Source organism: Haliotis rufescens, unplaced genomic scaffold (assembly GCF_023055435.1).
Source record: "Haliotis rufescens isolate VD_foot unplaced genomic scaffold, xgHalRufe1.0.p SCAF_8, whole genome shotgun sequence".
NCBI classification, from domain to species: Eukaryota; Metazoa; Mollusca; class Gastropoda; order Lepetellida; family Haliotidae; genus Haliotis; species Haliotis rufescens.
The window spans coordinates 20430552-20447735 of record NW_025964372.1 but is presented as its reverse complement, the minus strand read 5'-3'; the positions used below and the strand labels follow the sequence as shown (position 1 = coordinate 20447735).

At 42.4% G+C, this 17184-nt stretch overlaps 1 protein-coding gene across 3 annotated transcripts in view; it reads left to right on the top strand.

Moving 5' to 3' along the window:
• Positions 1-17184, top strand: part of LOC124114183 — a 209670-nt gene that overhangs the window by 137666 nt on the left and 54820 nt on the right. For all 3 annotated transcript variants that reach the window (XM_048388931.1, XM_048388932.1, XM_048388933.1), the window contains exons 41-49: positions 921-980; positions 1576-1640; positions 1925-2070; positions 5973-6076; positions 11809-12018; positions 13006-13065; positions 14474-14544; positions 15928-16052; positions 16795-16889. In XM_048388931.1, the coding sequence (XP_048244888.1) occupies positions 921-980; positions 1576-1640; positions 1925-2070; positions 5973-6076; positions 11809-12018; positions 13006-13065; positions 14474-14544; positions 15928-16052; positions 16795-16889 (936 nt within the window). The remainder of the gene's footprint in view (positions 1-920; positions 981-1575; positions 1641-1924; positions 2071-5972; positions 6077-11808; positions 12019-13005; positions 13066-14473; positions 14545-15927; positions 16053-16794; positions 16890-17184) is intronic.

Here is a 17184-nt window from a genome sequence, read left to right as displayed (position 1 = left end):
GCGGCTTGTCAGCTTATTGTGGGAGGAAAGCCCGAAGTGATGCAGGTCTCGGACGTTTACCACTTCAGTGAAACCAACGAGCACGGGTATGGTGCTGACAAACCTAGAAACATAATCGGGGCTAACCGGGATTCGAACCCACAATCATAGGTTTCTGGCGTGCCCAAGCGACGCAACTCTGCACAGCGAATTGCGGCTTTTTAGACAACTGGGCCACCCGTGCCCCCTGTCATCTTTCAGATTTGAAACCATAATACAGTATGTGAACTTGTATGTTTCTTGTTATTTTCTCATACAGAATGGTTGACTTGACTCAGTGTCATGTTGATGGGTACCAGTCAGTTTACAGATTACAGCTGACCTTTTACAACTGTAAACTGACTGGTACCCTGAAACTGTATATTCCAGACAATCTTACTCAGTGTGACTGCAGTGTAGAGAGTCAACAAATTATCAGGTTCTGCTGGACACAAAGTTTTCATTGTTTTCAAAAATGAATCACTGAGTTGAAGATTGCAGTATTTCACTGATGTCACTGGGAATAATTTGTCAAGATGCCAAATTGAGATCACGTTCAGACTAAATAACATGGCATAATCATTCAGTCATACACTGTAACAAAGTAATGCATTGTAACAGTCATATAATGTAACACAGTCATATAATGTAACAAAGTCATACATTGTTACAAGTTATACATTGTAACCAACCGATACTAGCCTAAACTCACTTGAGTCTCTGTATGGCAGTCATGGGATACTAGGGACCTTTTCTGACCTTGAATCCCCATAGCCACATTTGAGATGGTAGTCAATGACTTACAGCTGTAATGTCTACCAAACTACAATTGTTTTTAGGTTTTAAGTAGGATGCTTTTCTTCTGTTATACTGCAATTGACCTGACACCCCTCGTGTTGCAGTGGAATGTCGTGTGCCATCCGCAATCGTGGAGGCAGCCATGGATGACCTGATCTCAGACGGTAAGATATAGGGCTGGGACGGGTAACTCGGGTACTCGGGTCTGGCGGGTACTGAGTAGGACCCGGGTACCCACAGGACTACCCGTGGTTAGTCACGTGATATATTGTTTCATGACAGAATTTCACTATATAACTACATGGTTACACGACACTTTTAAGTCTCTACATGGTTACACGACAATTTTAAGTCTCTAATGTTCGCATTTCTTCATGACTATGAACACGTTCCTTCTGACTTGTATATGTTTGAACAAAGCTGAAACTTCATTCAACTTCAGTGTATGCATGGCCACATTGTTTTATATGTGTATCTAAATACATTCTGCCAGGGCTACTGTCAAACTATTCCCAATTGGACATTTTGTACCTATCTCTTGACACCAATAGCGAGTACCTGGGTAGGGTCGGGTAATAGGGGTGTGGGTACACACAAAAATTCACACAAAAGCCTATTCTATAATCATTGAGAGTTTCAGTCAATGTTTTTCTTGCGTGATTGATGGAAATGTTTCTGCTGTGTTTATGTGTGTTTGCACAATTTCTAATTGATATGAAACTCCAGTGATATGCATTCACCACTTCCCGTTGTTTTCAGATCACTCTGTGATTGGCTGTCACTCCGACTTCGTACCAGTTCAAGCTGATCTTGACATACACAAGGTATCACTTGACTGAGATATAGCCTTGTATACACCAGTTAATCTCATTGCAGAGAGGTAGTTTATCAGAATAAAAGATTATAATGAGATTGAATATCCCCTGATTAACAGATAATCGTACGGAAGCATCATTGCTTCAGGATATATTGAGAATAAGACACTTTTTGACTCCACTGTCTGAACCCATCTCCTCCGTCTGACCCCTAACTTCTCTGTAATGACCCCGTTGCTGCCATGTGACCCCATCTCCTCTGACTGACCCCCATGTGCCTGTTTGTGCTACAGTTTGCTGATACAATGTGGTTTACCCTGTGGCGGTCGTCATCCATGTGGGGCAACACGTCGCTGGTTCCGAGTTCCCGAAAACAAATTGTGTTGGCCCCAGTTGAAGATGAGAGTGATGATGTTTTCCTCCTAACCCGGAGCTACAAGTAAGATAGTGATGCCTACAGCTGTGTGTTTTGAGATCAGAATGATGATGCTGGCTGCTGGTGATGTTTGGTTCTGTGATGTTTGTTTCTGATTTTGTTCAATATGATGTTTGTTTCTTTGATGTTTGTTCCAGGTCATGTTTGTTACTGGTTTTTGTTTCTGGTGATGTTTGTTCCACATGATATTTGCTCTGTGATGTCTGTTCCCGATTATTTGTCCAATGTCATGTTTGTTCCTGTGATGTTTCTTCCTGTGATGTTTGTTCCAGGTTATGTTTGTTCCTGGTGATGCTAGTTTCTGTGATGTTTGTTCCTGTGATGTTTGTTCCAGGTTATGTTTGTTCCTGGTGATGTTAGTTTCTGTGATGTTTGTTTCTGTAATATTTTGTTCAATGTCATGTTTGTTCCTGTGATGTTTTTTTTCAGGTGATGTTTGTTCCTGATTATTTTGTTCAGTATCATGTTTGTTCCTGTGATATGTGTTCAAGGTGATGTTTGTTTCTGTTGGTGTTTGTTCCTGTGATATGTGTTCAAGGTGATGTTTGTTTCTTGTGATGTTTTTTCTGTTGGTGTTTGTTCCTTTGATATGTGTTCAAGGTGATGTTTGTTCCAGGTTATGTTTGTTCCTGGTGATGTTAGTTTCTGTGATGTTTGTTTCTGTAATATTTTGTTCAATGTCATGTTTGTTCCTGTGATGTTTGTTTCAGGTGATGTTTGTTCCTGTGATGTTTGTTCCTGATTATTTTGTTCAGTATCATGTTTGTTCCTGTGATATGTGTTCAAGGTGATGTTTGTTTCTTTTTTTGTATTCAAAGTGGTGTTTGTTTCTGGTGATGTTTGTTTCAGTTGGTGTTTGTTTCTGTGATGTCTGTTCCAGGTGATGTTTATTTCTTGTGATGTGTGTTCCAGGTGATGTTTGTTTCTGTTGGTGTTTGTTTCTGTGATGTGTGTTCAAGGTGATGTTTGTTTCTGTTGGTGTTTGATCCTGTGATGTGTGTTCAAGGTGATGTTTGTTTCTGTGATGTGTGTTCCAGGTGATGTTTGTTTCTTGTGATGTGTGTTCCAGGTAATGTTTGTTTCTGTTGGTGTTTGTTTCAGGTGATGTTTGTTCCTGTGATGTTTGTTTCAGGTGATGTGTGTTCCAGGTGATGTTTGTTCCTGTGATGTTTGTTTCAGGTGATGTTTGTTCCTGTGATGTTTGTTCCTGATTATTTTGTTCAGTATCATGTTTGTTCCTGTGATGTTTGTTCAAGGTGATGTTTGTTTCTTTTTTTGTATTCAAAGTGGTGTTTGTTTCTGGTGATGTTTGTTTCAGTTGGTGTTTGTTTCTGTGATGTCTGTTCCAGGTGATGTTTGTTTCTTGTGATGTGTGTTCCAGGTGATGTTTGTTCCTGTGATGTTTGTTTCAGGTGATGTTTGTTCCTGTGATGTTTGTTCCTGATTATTTTGTTCAGTATCATGTTTGTTCCTGTGATGTTTGTTCAAGGTGATGTTTGTTTCTTTTTTTGTATTCAAAGTGGTGTTTGTTTCTGGTGATGTTTGTTTCAGTTGGTGTTTGTTTCTGTGATGTCTGTTCCAGGTGATGTTTGTTTCTTGTGATGTGTGTTCCAGGCGATGTTTGTTTCTGTTGGTGTTTGTTTCTGTGATGTGTGTTCAAGGTGATGTTTGTTTCTGTTGGTGTTTGTTTCTTGTGATGTGTGTTCAAGGTGATGTTTGTTTCTTGTGATGTGTGTTCCAGGTGATGTTTGTTTCTGTTGGTGTTTGTTTCTGTGATGTGTGTTCAAGGTGATGTTTGTTTCTGTTGGTGTTTGATCCTGTGATGTGTGTTCAAGGTGATGTTTGTTTCTGTTGGTGTTTGTTTCTGTGATGTGTGTTCAAGGTGATGTTTGTTTCTGTTGGTGTTTGATCCTGTGATGTGTGTTCAAGGTGATGTTTGTTTCTGTGATGTGTGTTCCAGGTGACATTTGTTTCTTGTGATGTTTGTTCCTGATTATTTTGTCCAATGTCATGTTTGTTCCTTTGATGTGTGTTCCAGGTGATGTTTGTTCCTGGTGATGTTTGTTCCTGTTGATGTTTGTTCCAGGTGATGTTTGTTCCTGTTGATGTTTGTTCCAGGTGATGTTTGTTCCTGTTGATGTTTGTTCCTGGTGATGTTTGTTCCAGGTGATGTTTGTTCCAGGTGATGTGTGTTCCAGGTGATGTTTGTTTCTGTGATGTGTCTCTAGGTGGTGTTTGTGTCTGTGATGTTTGTTCCTGTTGATGTTTGTTTCTGTGATGTTTGTTCCAGGTGATGTTTGTTCCTGTGATGGTGTTTTTCGTTGGTGTTTGTTCAAGGTGATGTTTGTTCCAGGTGATGTTTGTGTCTGTGATGTTTGTTCCTGTTGATGTTTGTTCCAGGCGATGTTTGTTCCTGTGATGGTTGTTTCTGTTTGTGTTTGTTTCTTTGATGTTTGTTCCAGGTGATGTTTGTTCCTGTTGATGTTTGTTCCTGGTGATGTTTGTTTCTGTGATGTTTGTTCCAGGTGATGTTTGTTCCTGTTGATGTTTGTTCCTGTGATGTTTGTTTCTGTGATGTTTGTTCCAGGTGATGTTTGTTCCAGGTGATGTTTGTTCCTGGTGATGTTTGTTTCTTTGATGTTTGTTCCAGGCGATGTTTGTTCCTGTTGATGTTTGTTCCTGTGATGGTTGTTTCTGTTGGTGTTTGTTCCTGTGATGTTTGTTCCTGGTGATGTTTGTTTCTTTGACGTTTTTTCCAGGTGATGTTTCTTCCTGTTGATGTTTGTTCCTGGTGATGTTTGTTTCTGTGATGTTTGTTCCTGGTGATGTTTGTTTCTGTGGTGTTTGTTTCTGTGATGTTTGTTCCAGGTGATGTTTGTTGCTGTGATGTGTGTTCCAGGTGATGTTTGTTCCTGGTGATGTTTGTTCCTGTGATGGTTGTTCCTGTGATGGTTGTTTCTGTTGATGTTTGTTTCTGTGATGTTTGTTTCTGTGATGTTTGTTTCTGTGATGTTTGTTTCTGTTGATGGTTGTTTCTGTTGATGTTTGTTTCTGTGATGTTTGTTCCAGGTGATGTTTGTTCCAGGTGATGTTTGTTCCTGGTGATGTTTGTTTCTTTGATGTTTGTTCCAGGTGATGTTTGTTTCTGTGATGTTTGTTCCTGTGATGGTTGTTTCTGTTGGTGTTTGTTCCTGTGATGGTTGTTTCTGTTGGTGTTTGTTCCTGTGATGTTTGTTCCTGGTGATGTTTGTTTCTTTGACGTTTTTTCCAGGTGATGTTTGTTCCTGTTGATGTTTGTTCCTGGTGATGTTTGTTTCTGTGATGTTTGTTCCTGGTGATGTTTGTTTCTGTGGTGTTTGTTTCTGTGATGTTTGTTCCAGGTGATGTTTGTTGCTGTGATGTGTGTTCCAGGTGATGTTTGTTTCTGTGATGTTTGTTCCTGTTGGTGTTTGTTACTAGGGATGTTTGTTTCTGTGATGTTTGTTCCAGGTGATGTTTGTTCCTGTTGATGTTTGTTCCTGGTGATGTTTGTTTCTGTGATGTTTGTTCCTGGTGATGTTTGTTTCTGTGGTGTTTGTTTCTGTGATGTTTGTTCCAGGTGATGTTTGTTGCTGTGATGTGTGTTCCAGGTGATGTTTGTTTCTGTGATGTTTGTTCCTGTTGGTGTTTGTTCCTAGGGATGTTTGTTTCTGTGATGTTTGTTCCTGGTGATGTTTGTTTCTGTGGTGTTTGTTTCTGTGATGTTTGTTCCAGGTGATGTTTGTTCCTGGTGATTGTTGTTCATGCAGTGTTTGTTCCTTGTAGTGTTTGTTCAAGGTGATCCATGTGATGGTTTTGGCTGGTAATGTTGGTCCTTAATTAGTTTGTTTGTGGTGTTTGTTCCTGATGTTGTTGTTCTGGTGCAGGTCTTCCTGGGAGTCATGTGAGCCAGTGGAGGTTCTGAAGCTGACTGAGTCTGAGCAGCCTGGAGACTACACCATCAGCTTTGGGGACAGCAGCAGCCTCCATGGTGAGTTACATCAGCAGCCTCCTTGGTGAGTTACATCAGCCTCCTTGGTGAGTTACATCAGCCTCCTTGGTGAGTTACATCAGCCTCCTTGGTGAGTTACATCCCCCTCCTTGGTGAGTTACATCAGCCTACTTGGTGAGTTACATCAGCCTACTTGGTGAGTTACATCAGCACCCTCCTTGGTGAGTTACATCAGCAGCCTCCTTGGTGAGTTACATCAGCCTCCTTGGTGAGTTACATCCCCCTCCTTGGTGAGTTACATCAGCCTACTTGGTGAGTTACATCAGCCTACTTGGTGAGTTACATCAGCACCCTCCTTGGTGAGTTACATCAGCCTACTTGGTGAGTTACATTGGTAGCCTCATTGGTGAGTTACATCAGCCTCCTTGGTGAGTTACATCTGCCTACTTGGTGAGTTACATCAGCAGCCTCCTTGGTGAGTTACATCAGCAGCCTCCTTGGTGAGTTACATCAGCCTCCTTGGTGAGTTACATCCCCCTCCTTGGTGAGTTACATCAGCCTACTTGGTGAGTTACATCAGCACCCTCCTTGGTGAGTTACATCAGCCTACTTGGTGAGTTACACTGGCAGCCTCATTGGTGAGTTACATCAGCCTCCTTGGTGAGTTACATCTGCCTACTTGGTGAGTTACAGCAGCAGCCTCATTGGTGAGTTACATCAGCACCCTCCTTGGTGAGTTACATCAGCCTACTTGTTGAGTTACATTGGCAGCCTCCTTGGTGAGTTACATTGGCAGCCTCCTTGATGAGTAACAGCAGCAGCCTCCTTGGTGAGTTACATCAGCACCCTCCTTGGTGAGTTACATCAGCAGCCTCCTTGGTGAGATGCAGCAGCAGCCTCCTTGGTGAGTTACTTAGCAGCCTCCTTGGTGAGTTACATCAGGAGCCTACTTGGTGAGTTACATCCCCCTCCTTGGTGAGTTACATCCCCCTCCTTGGTGAGTTACATCAGCTTACTTGGTGAGTTACATCAGCTTACTTGGTGAGTTACATCAGCAGCCTCCTTGGTGAGATGCAGCAGCAGCCTCCTTGGTGAGTTACATCAGCAGCCTCCTTGGTGAGTTACATCAGGAGCCTACTTGGTGAGTTACATCAGGAGCCTACTTGGTGAGTTACATCAGGAGCCTACTTGGTGAGTTACATCCCCCTCCTTGGTGAGTTACATCCCCCTCCTTGGTGAGTTACATCAGCACCCTCCTTGGTGAGTTACATCAGGAGCCTACTTGGTGAGTTACATCAGGAGCCTACTTGGTGAGTTACATCAGGAGCCTACTTGGTGAGTTACATCCCCCTCCTTGGTGAGTTACATCCCCCTCCTTGGTGAGTTACATCAGCACCCTCCTTGGTGAGTTACATCAGGAGCCTACTTGGTGAGTTACATCAGGAGCCTACTTGGTGAGTTACATCCCCCTCCTTGGTGAGTTACATCAGCTTACTTGGTGAGTTACATTGGCAGCCTCCTTGGTGAGTTACATCAGCAGCCTCCTTGGTGAGTTACATCAGCAGCCTCCTTGGTGAGATGCAGCAGCAGCCTCCTTGGTGAGTTACATCAGCAGCCTCCTTGGTGAGTTACATCAGGAGCCTACTTGGTGAGTTACATCAGGAGCCTACTTGGTGAGTTACATCAGGAGCCTACTTGGTGAGTTACATCCCCCTCCTTGGTGAGTTACATCCCCCTCCTTGGTGAGTTACATCAGCACCCTCCTTGGTGAGTTACATCAGGAGCCTACTTGGTGAGTTACATCAGGAGCCTACTTGGTGAGTTACATCAGGAGCCTACTTGGTGAGTTACATCCCCCTCCTTGGTGAGTTACATTGGCAGCCTCCTTGGTGAGTTACATCAGCCTACTTGGTGAGTTACATTGGCAGCCTCCTTGGTGAGTTACAGCAGCAGCCTCCTTGGTGAGTTACATCAGCAGCCTCCTTGGTGAGTTACATCCCCCTCCTTGGTGAGTTACATCAGCCTCCTTGGTGAGTTACATCAGCCTACTTGGTGAGTTACATTGGCAGCCTCCTTGGTGAGTTACAGCAGCAGCCTCCTTGGTGAGTTACATCAGCAGCCTCCTTGGTGAGTTACATCCCCCTCCTTGGTGAGTTACATCCCCCTCCTTGGTGAGTTACATCAGCACCCTCCTTGGTGAGTTACATCAGGAGCCTACTTGGTGAGTTACATCAGGAGCCTACTTGGTGAGTTACATCCCCCTCCTTGGTGAGTTACATCAGCTTACTTGGTGAGTTACATCAGCAGCCTCCTTGGTGAGTTACATCAGCCTCTTTGGTGAGTTACAGCAGCAGCCTCCTTGGTGAGTTACATCAGCCTCCTTGGTGAGTTACATCAGCCTCCTTGGTGAGTTACATCAGCCTCCTTGGTGAGTTACATCAGAAGCCTCCTTGGTGAGTTACATCAGAAGCCTCCTTGGTGAGTTACATCAGCAGCCTCCTTGGTGAGTTACATCAGCCTACTTGGTGAGTTACATCAGCCTCCTTGGTGAGTTACATCAGCCTCCTTGGTGAGTTACATCAGAAGCCTCCTTGGTGAGTTACATCAGAAGCCTCCTTGGTGAGTTACATCAGCAGCCTCCTTGGTGAGTTACATCAGCCTCCTTGGTGAGTTACATCAGCAGCCTCCTTGGTGAGTTACATCAGCCTACTTGGTGAGTTACATTGGCAGCCTCCTTGGTGAGTTACATCAGCAGCCTCCTTGGTGAGTTACATCCCCCTCCTTGGTGAGTTACATCCCCCTCCTTGGTGAGTTACATCAGCACCCTCCTTGGTGAGTTACATCAGGAGCCTACTTGGTGAGTTACATCAGGAGCCTACTTGGTGAGTTACATCCCCCTCCTTGGTGAGTTACATCAGCTTACTTGGTGAGTTACATCAGCAGCCTCCTTGGTGAGTTACATCAGCCTCTTTGGTGAGTTACAGCAGCAGCCTCCTTGGTGAGTTACATCAGCCTCCTTGGTGAGTTACATCAGCCTCCTTGGTGAGTTACATCAGCCTCCTTGGTGAGTTACATCAGAAGCCTCCTTGGTGAGTTACATCAGAAGCCTCCTTGGTGAGTTACATCAGCAGCCTCCTTGGTGAGTTACATCAGCCTACTTGGTGAGTTACATCAGCCTCCTTGGTGAGTTACATCAGCCTCCTTGGTGAGTTACATCAGAAGCCTCCTTGGTGAGTTACATCAGAAGCCTCCTTGGTGAGTTACATCAGCAGCCTCCTTGGTGAGTTACATCAGCCTCCTTGGTGAGTTACATCAGCAGCCTCCTTGGTGAGTTACATCAGCCTACTTGGTGAGTTACATCAGCCTCCTTGGTGAGTTACATCAGCCTCCTTGGTGAGTTACATTGGCAGCCTCCTTGGTGAGTTACAGCAGCAGCCTCTAAAGTGAGTGACACTGATGTGCAATGTTAGTAGGTGTGGCTGGATGACTGCTGTGTAAAATGAGGCCCAGCTAAATTTAAAACTACATTTTTTGCTTTGGAACATTGTATTAACATTATCCAGGGATCCATCCACTTGCATAAAGCGATTGTAGGCTAAGATCATTGTAAGCTACAGTCCAAACCTACAATTGGTCTGGACCAATCTTAAGTAGCTAAGATCGTTGCAGGCCCTGAATAAACTTGAGAAAATGGCGTGCAAGACTTGGTCTGTTTCACATAAATAATCTGCTTTATGTTCAAACATTGCCTCTTTATTTTGTTAAACTTTATGATTCAAATCCACGCATCAACAACATGAAGAATGCACCACAGATTTAACATTAGAAATATCGTTAATCGGATAGTGAACCACAGAACTATCGAGTAGATAGCTAAAAGTCCTATTCCCACCTGACTCAATGCTGAAAGAAGTGTGGAACAACATACATGTTCGCTGATCAAGGGAAGGATAAAAACCTAAGTCGCTAAGTCCTCGGCAAGCGATTTGTAATGTCTCTGACCTTTTGAATAAATCAAGGGCAGCTAATCTTATTTTTTACTCAAGATGGGAGTGGTTTCCCTTTGTATGTAGAGGAGAAGCTACCTTGCCCAGTGTATTAATGTTGTAGAATCGCTGAGCTCGCTGAATTTCTTTTGGATCACATTTGTGTCAGATATTTTGTCTTTAGTTTATCATTAAACTCACTACAAATAAATACATGTTGAAGAGCAAAATCATATGTTTCAATAAAAAATCGAGTGGGACGGGGACAAGCGGTTTTAATATCTGAATTTAAAAGAAAATAATACAAGTATTCATCAAACAAGCAAATACATTTGAGGATACATTTGAAATTTGTGTAAAATATCCCATAAATAGCAAAAGTAAAATTCACACTTTTTAAAAATAATGATCAATATAATTAATACCTAGTGAATACATATTAAACAACTGCTTTCTCGAAACATTATTCATTATTCTTATTTCCGGTCCAAGCATTCTTGAAATCCGTCTTTTAAGGTTGTCACAATATCCTTTGTTATAGCAGCAAAATGAAAACATGAATTTAAGGATATGTTTAGGATTTTTCGAAAAGCTCCCCAAAATAGATGACGATCTTACCTTTATGTGTTATGTTATTAGGCCGTATTAATTTTATTTATTTTTATTTTCATAATATTTATGTCACTAAATTATGTATTTATTTCAATACTTTTAATAAAACATTAGTAGGTATTTCTCTAGCTGCAATATCAAAGAATTCCTAAATCAACAGTATCAATGCCGTCAAAAATATATGCCATCATTCTAGTAATCGTTTCCTTAAAAAATTGGGACCTTTCTTAAAACTATGCAAGGTGCAATGGAGGGAGGTCATGTTGAATGTCGGAACCGGTTCCACTTATTGTATGCGCAGCAAGCTATGCGTGTTTGCAGACAACTGTAGACAGGAATCGAGTTTAAGATATTTGTACCTCCACCGTTGAAGAATTTAATCTTAGCTAAGATTGCGATCTTAAGTCCAAGCCATCTTACAATCGTGCTAAGATCAGTTTGTGCAAGTGGAATGTAATGAAATTGTATGGTGATTGTAAAGTTGATTGTAGCCGCCTAAGATCAGTTGTAACTAAGATTTTTCTATGCAAGTGGACCCAGGTTTATGTTACAGCTGCAAGTGTATGTTGATTTTATTTAATAATTTGTGACACACAATGTACAGTACTAACATTTCACTTGTGTCTATTTCTTCAGCTTCACAGGGACGTATTCCATTGTTTTGGTATATACCTTATTTGACGTAATAAGCGCCCCACTCTAATAAGCGCTCACGGCGATATTTGCTAATATATTGGCTAGTGAACAATCTCAATTAGCACCCCTTCGTTCAATGTACACATGTACAAGACTTATTTACTCGTGTATAATAAGCACTCGTGTGTTATATGCACCCTTAATTATGGGCAATTAAATCCTGGAAAAATATATATGTCGCATATAAACATTTCAGGTTGTCAGCATAAACCACGAAATTTACGAACTTTCAACTCTGTTTTTTTCACCAAAATAAAATTCCAATAGGAACCCCCTATTTCTAATTTTGAGAGCGCCCTGGGCGCTTATTACGTCGAATACAGTAAGTATATTTCAATGAAGACATGTCTTTTTCACTCAGCATCAGCTCTGTATGAGAATGAAGAATCTATTGAAATTATTCGCAACCTTTTATCTACTCACAGTCTTCTTCATCACCATGTTCATGTTATGTAACGTCGTGTTGGCCTGTTCCAGGCATGTACAGGATTGTGTACGCGGATGATGAGTATGCTGTGACCTACTCGTGTTTCGACACCACGATGGGCGAGAGCTGCCCCAGTGACTCCAGACTGGTGGAGATCATGTCCGTTCACGCCGTTGTGGACGAGCAGCGTCTCAACACACTCATGGACTACGTCAACGATGTGTGTGCTGATGTCAGCACCATGGCCCAGACGGAACCAGGTAAATGTGTACACTGTAACAATGAGTCTCTGTTGTTTGTCTGTTTCTTGTTAACACCGCACTCAGCAATATTCCAGCTGTAAGCAGTGGTTGAGTAAGGGAGTGAGTGAGTGAGTGGTTGGATGGAGTGTTGTTTAACACCGCACGCAGCAATATTCCAGCTGTAAGCATTGGTTGAGTAAGGGAGTGAGTGAGTGAGTGAGTGGTTGGATGGAGTGTTGTTTAAAACCGCACGCAGCAATATTCCAGCTGCAAGCAGTGGTTGAGTAAGGGAGTGAGTGGTTGGATGGAGTGTTGTTTAAAACCGCACTCAGCAATATTCTAACTCTTTGACGGCGGTCTGTAAATAATCAAATCTGGACCAGACAATCCAGTGATTAAAATCATGAGCATCGATCCACGCAATTGGGATGGATGACGTGCTTCAACCAAGTCAGCGAGCCTGACCACCTGATCCTGTTAGTCGCCTTTTACGACAAGCATAGTCGCCTTTCATCACAAGCATGGGTTACTGAAGACCTATTCTACCCCGGATCTTCACAGGTCTAGTGAGTGAGTGAGTGAGTGAGTGAGTGAGTGAGTGAGCAGGAGGGCAGATGGATGGTGGGGCTTAGCAGAATTTTGAACAGTATTTGTAGTTCTAATGCTGCTTATAACTGACAACATTTGTGAAATACATGTGCAAGGTTTCAACAGTTAAAGGATCCTAATACAGGTTAATCTGAGATTTACTGTCTGATCCTGTCACGGCTAAGGGAAGCAACTCTAACCTGTAAATTGAGTCACATTAGATCTTTGGTCATCTGTTTTCTGTAAAGGTTTAATGAATCACTTCCAGCCAAACTATAAACAGACTGACTACTTGAGGAGATGAGGGTCAGATGCAGGAGATGGGGATCAGACAGAAGAGATGGGGATGAGACGGAAGATAGATATAAGGAATTGGTCAGACATTGTTTCTGATTTGTTATCATTTATTCCCCACAGCTGCCTGCAGTATTCCCCAGTCCATCATAGACGCAGTGCGGGGCCACCAAATCACAACAGGTGAGATCTTCAGTGTCTGTAACTCATCAACATTGCATCTCCTCCACTACCGTCACAACCTCCTCTGTATCTTCAAGGCCTCTCCACTACCCGGAACACCTCACTCTTGAGAGCTTCCATCCATCTTCACCTCTTCCTTCCTGACCTGATGAACACCTTGGAGTAACTGTACCCTCCTCCACCCCTCACCCTCTTCTCCTCTTCCTTCCTGACCTGATGAACACCTTGGAGTAACTGCACCCTCCTCCACCCCTCACCCTCTTCTCCTCTTCCTTCCTGACCCTATGAACACCTTGAAGTAACTGTACCCTCCTCCACCCCTCACCCTCTTCTCCTCTTCCTCTCTGACCTGATGAACACCTTGAAGTAACTGAACCCTCCTCCACCCCCTCACCCTCTTCTCCTCTTCCTCCCTGACCCGATGAACAGCCTTGAGTAACTGTACCCTCCACCTCTCACACCATCTTCTCCTCTTCCTCCCTGACCCGATGAACACCTTGAAGTAACTGTACCCTCCTCCACCCCTCACCCTCTTCTTCTCTTCCTCCCTGACCTGATGAACACCTTGAAGTAACTGTACCCTCCTCCACCCCCTCACCCTCTTCTCCTCTTCCTCCCTGACCCGATGAACACCTTGAAGTAATTGTACCCTCCTCCACCTCTCACCCTCTTCTCCTCTCCCTCCCTGACCCGATGAACACCTTGAACTAACTGTACCCTCCTCCACCCCTCACCCTCTTCTCCTCTCCCTCACTGACCTGATGAACACCTTGGAGTAACTGTACCCTCCTCCACCCCCTCACCCTCTTCTCCTCTTCCTCCCTGACCCGATGAACACCTTGAAGTAACTGTACCCTCCTCCACCCCTCACCCTCTTCTCCTCTTCCTCCCTGACCCGATGAACACCTTGAAGTAACTGTACCCTCCTCCACCCCTCACCCTCTTCTCCTCTTCCTCCCTGACCCGATGAACACCTTGAAGTAACTGTACCCGCCTCCACCCCTCACCCTCTTCTCCTCTTCCTCCCTGACCCGATGAACACCTTGAAGTAACTGTACCCTCCTCCACCTCTCACATCATCTTCTCCACTTCTTCCAACAATCTCTTCCATCAATTTCCACTGCTCCATATATTTTGTCTGTTCTTTATCTCATAATTTCTTGATATCAAAAGATATTATCTCCTATCTATTAACTTCTATTTATAAATCATCATATCTGATTTCTGTTGTATAATCTTGAGTGAGTGAGGATTTTTGCACCACTTTTAGCATTATTCCAGCAGCATTCTGGTAGGGGACGCCAGAAAAAATGTCAATGTGTTCCATTGTACATGATTGAACATCCTCAACAATTATTTCCAACAGAGATGCAGTTGTAGGACATGTTTAATATATCATCTTCCACAGACTATGCTCTGCCCATCGCTGGCTGTAATGATAACCTCATTACTGTTGACCCCAACTTCGACCTGACCACGGTAATATATGGCTGCAGACTGTGATAGACAATTCAGGATAGATAATGCCTGATATATTATGCATGATGGATAATGCCTGACAAATAAATCCTGTTAGATAATGCATCATAGATAATGCATGACAGATAATGCCTGATAGATAATATATAGTAGATAATGCATAACATGTAATACCTGATGGATGATGCCTGACAGATAAATCCTGGTGGATGATGCATGATAGATATTGCCTGATAGATATTGCCTGATAAATAATATATGATAGATAATACCAGATCAATAATATATGATAGATAATGCCTGATAGGTAATATATGGTAGATAATGCCTGATAGGTAATATATGGTAGATAATGCCTGACATATAATGCCTGATATATTATGCCTGATAGATAATATATGTCAAATAATGCCTGACAGATAAATCCTGTTAGATAATGCATCATAGATAATGCATGTCAGATAAATCCTGGTAGATAATGCATCATAGATAATGCATGATAGATAATGCCTGATAGATAATCTATGGTAGATAATGCATAACATGTAATGCCTGATGGATGATGTTTGATAGTTAATGCCTGATGGATAGTGCCTGATAAATTATATATGATAGATAATACCTGATCAATAATGTATGATAGGTAATACCTGATAGGTAATATATGGTAGATAATGCCTGACATATAATGCCTGATGGATAATGCCTGATAGGTTATGCCTGATAGATTATGCCTGATAGATAATATATGTCAGATAATGCCTGATAGGTAATATATGATAGATAATTCCTGATAGATAATTCCTGATAGATAATGCCTGACATATGATGCCTGATGGATAATGCCAGATGGATTATTTATGATAGATAAATTCTGATAGATAATGTTTGACAGATATTGCCTGATAGATAATGCATGGTTGATAATTCACGACAGATAGTGATGCTTCGTTTGGGAAATTAGTTGGCCTAGGCCTAATTGTGGGTTGTGGAATTCATTATTGGGAAACCCAATAACATTTCACAATCTACCTGATGGGGTTAAAGGTCATTTCCATGGAGATGTTTGTCATTACTAATAAAATAATCTGATTGGACGTCTTCTCAAAACCCATACAAGTCAGCTGGTCGGCCTCAAATTATATCATGACATAATGATGTTGACTACCTGATGGAAGCCTGATGGCACTCACAAGAGAGATCTAAATGTCACACACAAATATGTCATGGTAAAAAGTGTGTAACTATAACTCAAAATGATAAATTCTTGACATGTCTTACTGGTGGGGTTTCCAGGATTTTACAAGCTGAACATTTGTGTAAACCCCCTGATTCAGTGAGAGAAAAGGGTTGTGTCATGCTTGTTGTCCGTCATTCTTCCAGTTTACTGGGGTGTGGAACTTGGTGTACTCTACAAACTATATGAAGTGGCAGACAGAGGAGTCGTCCTTGACACTCCACTTCGCCGAGAGTGACAGCGGAATTCTCTTCTCACGGAAATTGTACAGGTACGCCCAGGATGTAATGACTAGGGAAGATCTCCCCATGTTACTGGTCCGTGGGTTGTGAAGTGTTCATGTCTTTATGTGCCTCTTATGCAATGTTAAGGTTGTATGTGTGGTTCATGTCCTATGACAAGGTTGTATGTGTGGCTCATGTCCAATGTCAAGGTTGTATGTGTGGCTCATGTGCAATGTCAAGGTTGTATGTGTGGCTCATGTGCAATGTCAAGGTTGTATGTGTGGCTTATGTCCAATGTCAAGGTTGTATGTGTGGCTCATGTGCAATATCAAGGTTGTATGTGTGGCTCATGTCCTATGTCAAGGTTGTATGTGTGGCTCATGTCCAATGTCAAGGTTGTATGTGTGGCTCATGTGCAATGTCAAGGTTGTATGTGTGGCTCATGTCCAATGTCAAGGTTGTATGTGTGGCTCATGTCCTATGTCAAGGTTGTATGTGTGACTCATGTGCAATGTCAAGGTTGTATGTGTGGCTCATACCCTATGTCAAGGTTGTATGTGTGGCTCATGTCCAATGTCAAGGTTGTAAGTGTGGCTCATGTCCCATGTCAGGGTTGTATGTGTGGCTCATGTCCAATGTCAGGGTTGTATGTGTGGCTCATGTCCAATGTCAGGGTTGTATGTGTGGCTCATGTCCAATGTCAAGGTTGTATGTGTGGCTCATGTCCAATGTCAAGGTTGTATGTGTGGCTCCCATCCTATGTCAGGCATTTCTTTATCTCCCTTCCAGCCCAGTCAGTGAGCAGTGTTTGCCAACTGAGTCAGGGTCACTGGTGGAGAGAAGTGGCGCTGGATACTACTCAGCCTTGTTTGCTGATGAACCAGGTAGGTTACATTGTTTCTTATTGGATTATTAAGTTGTTAAATTGTTACCTATTGGATCATTAAGTAGTTAAATTGTTTCCTATTGGATCATTAAGTTGTTTAATTGTTTCCTATTTGATCAGGTAGGTTATTACATTGTTTCCTGTTGGACCAGGTAGGATTTTTGCATTGTTACCTATTTGATCATTAAGTTGTTACATTGTTTCCATGTCAGATCATTAAGTTGTTACATTGTTTCCTGTTGGATCAGTTAAATTGTTTCCCATTGGATCATTAATTTGTTAAATTTGTTAAA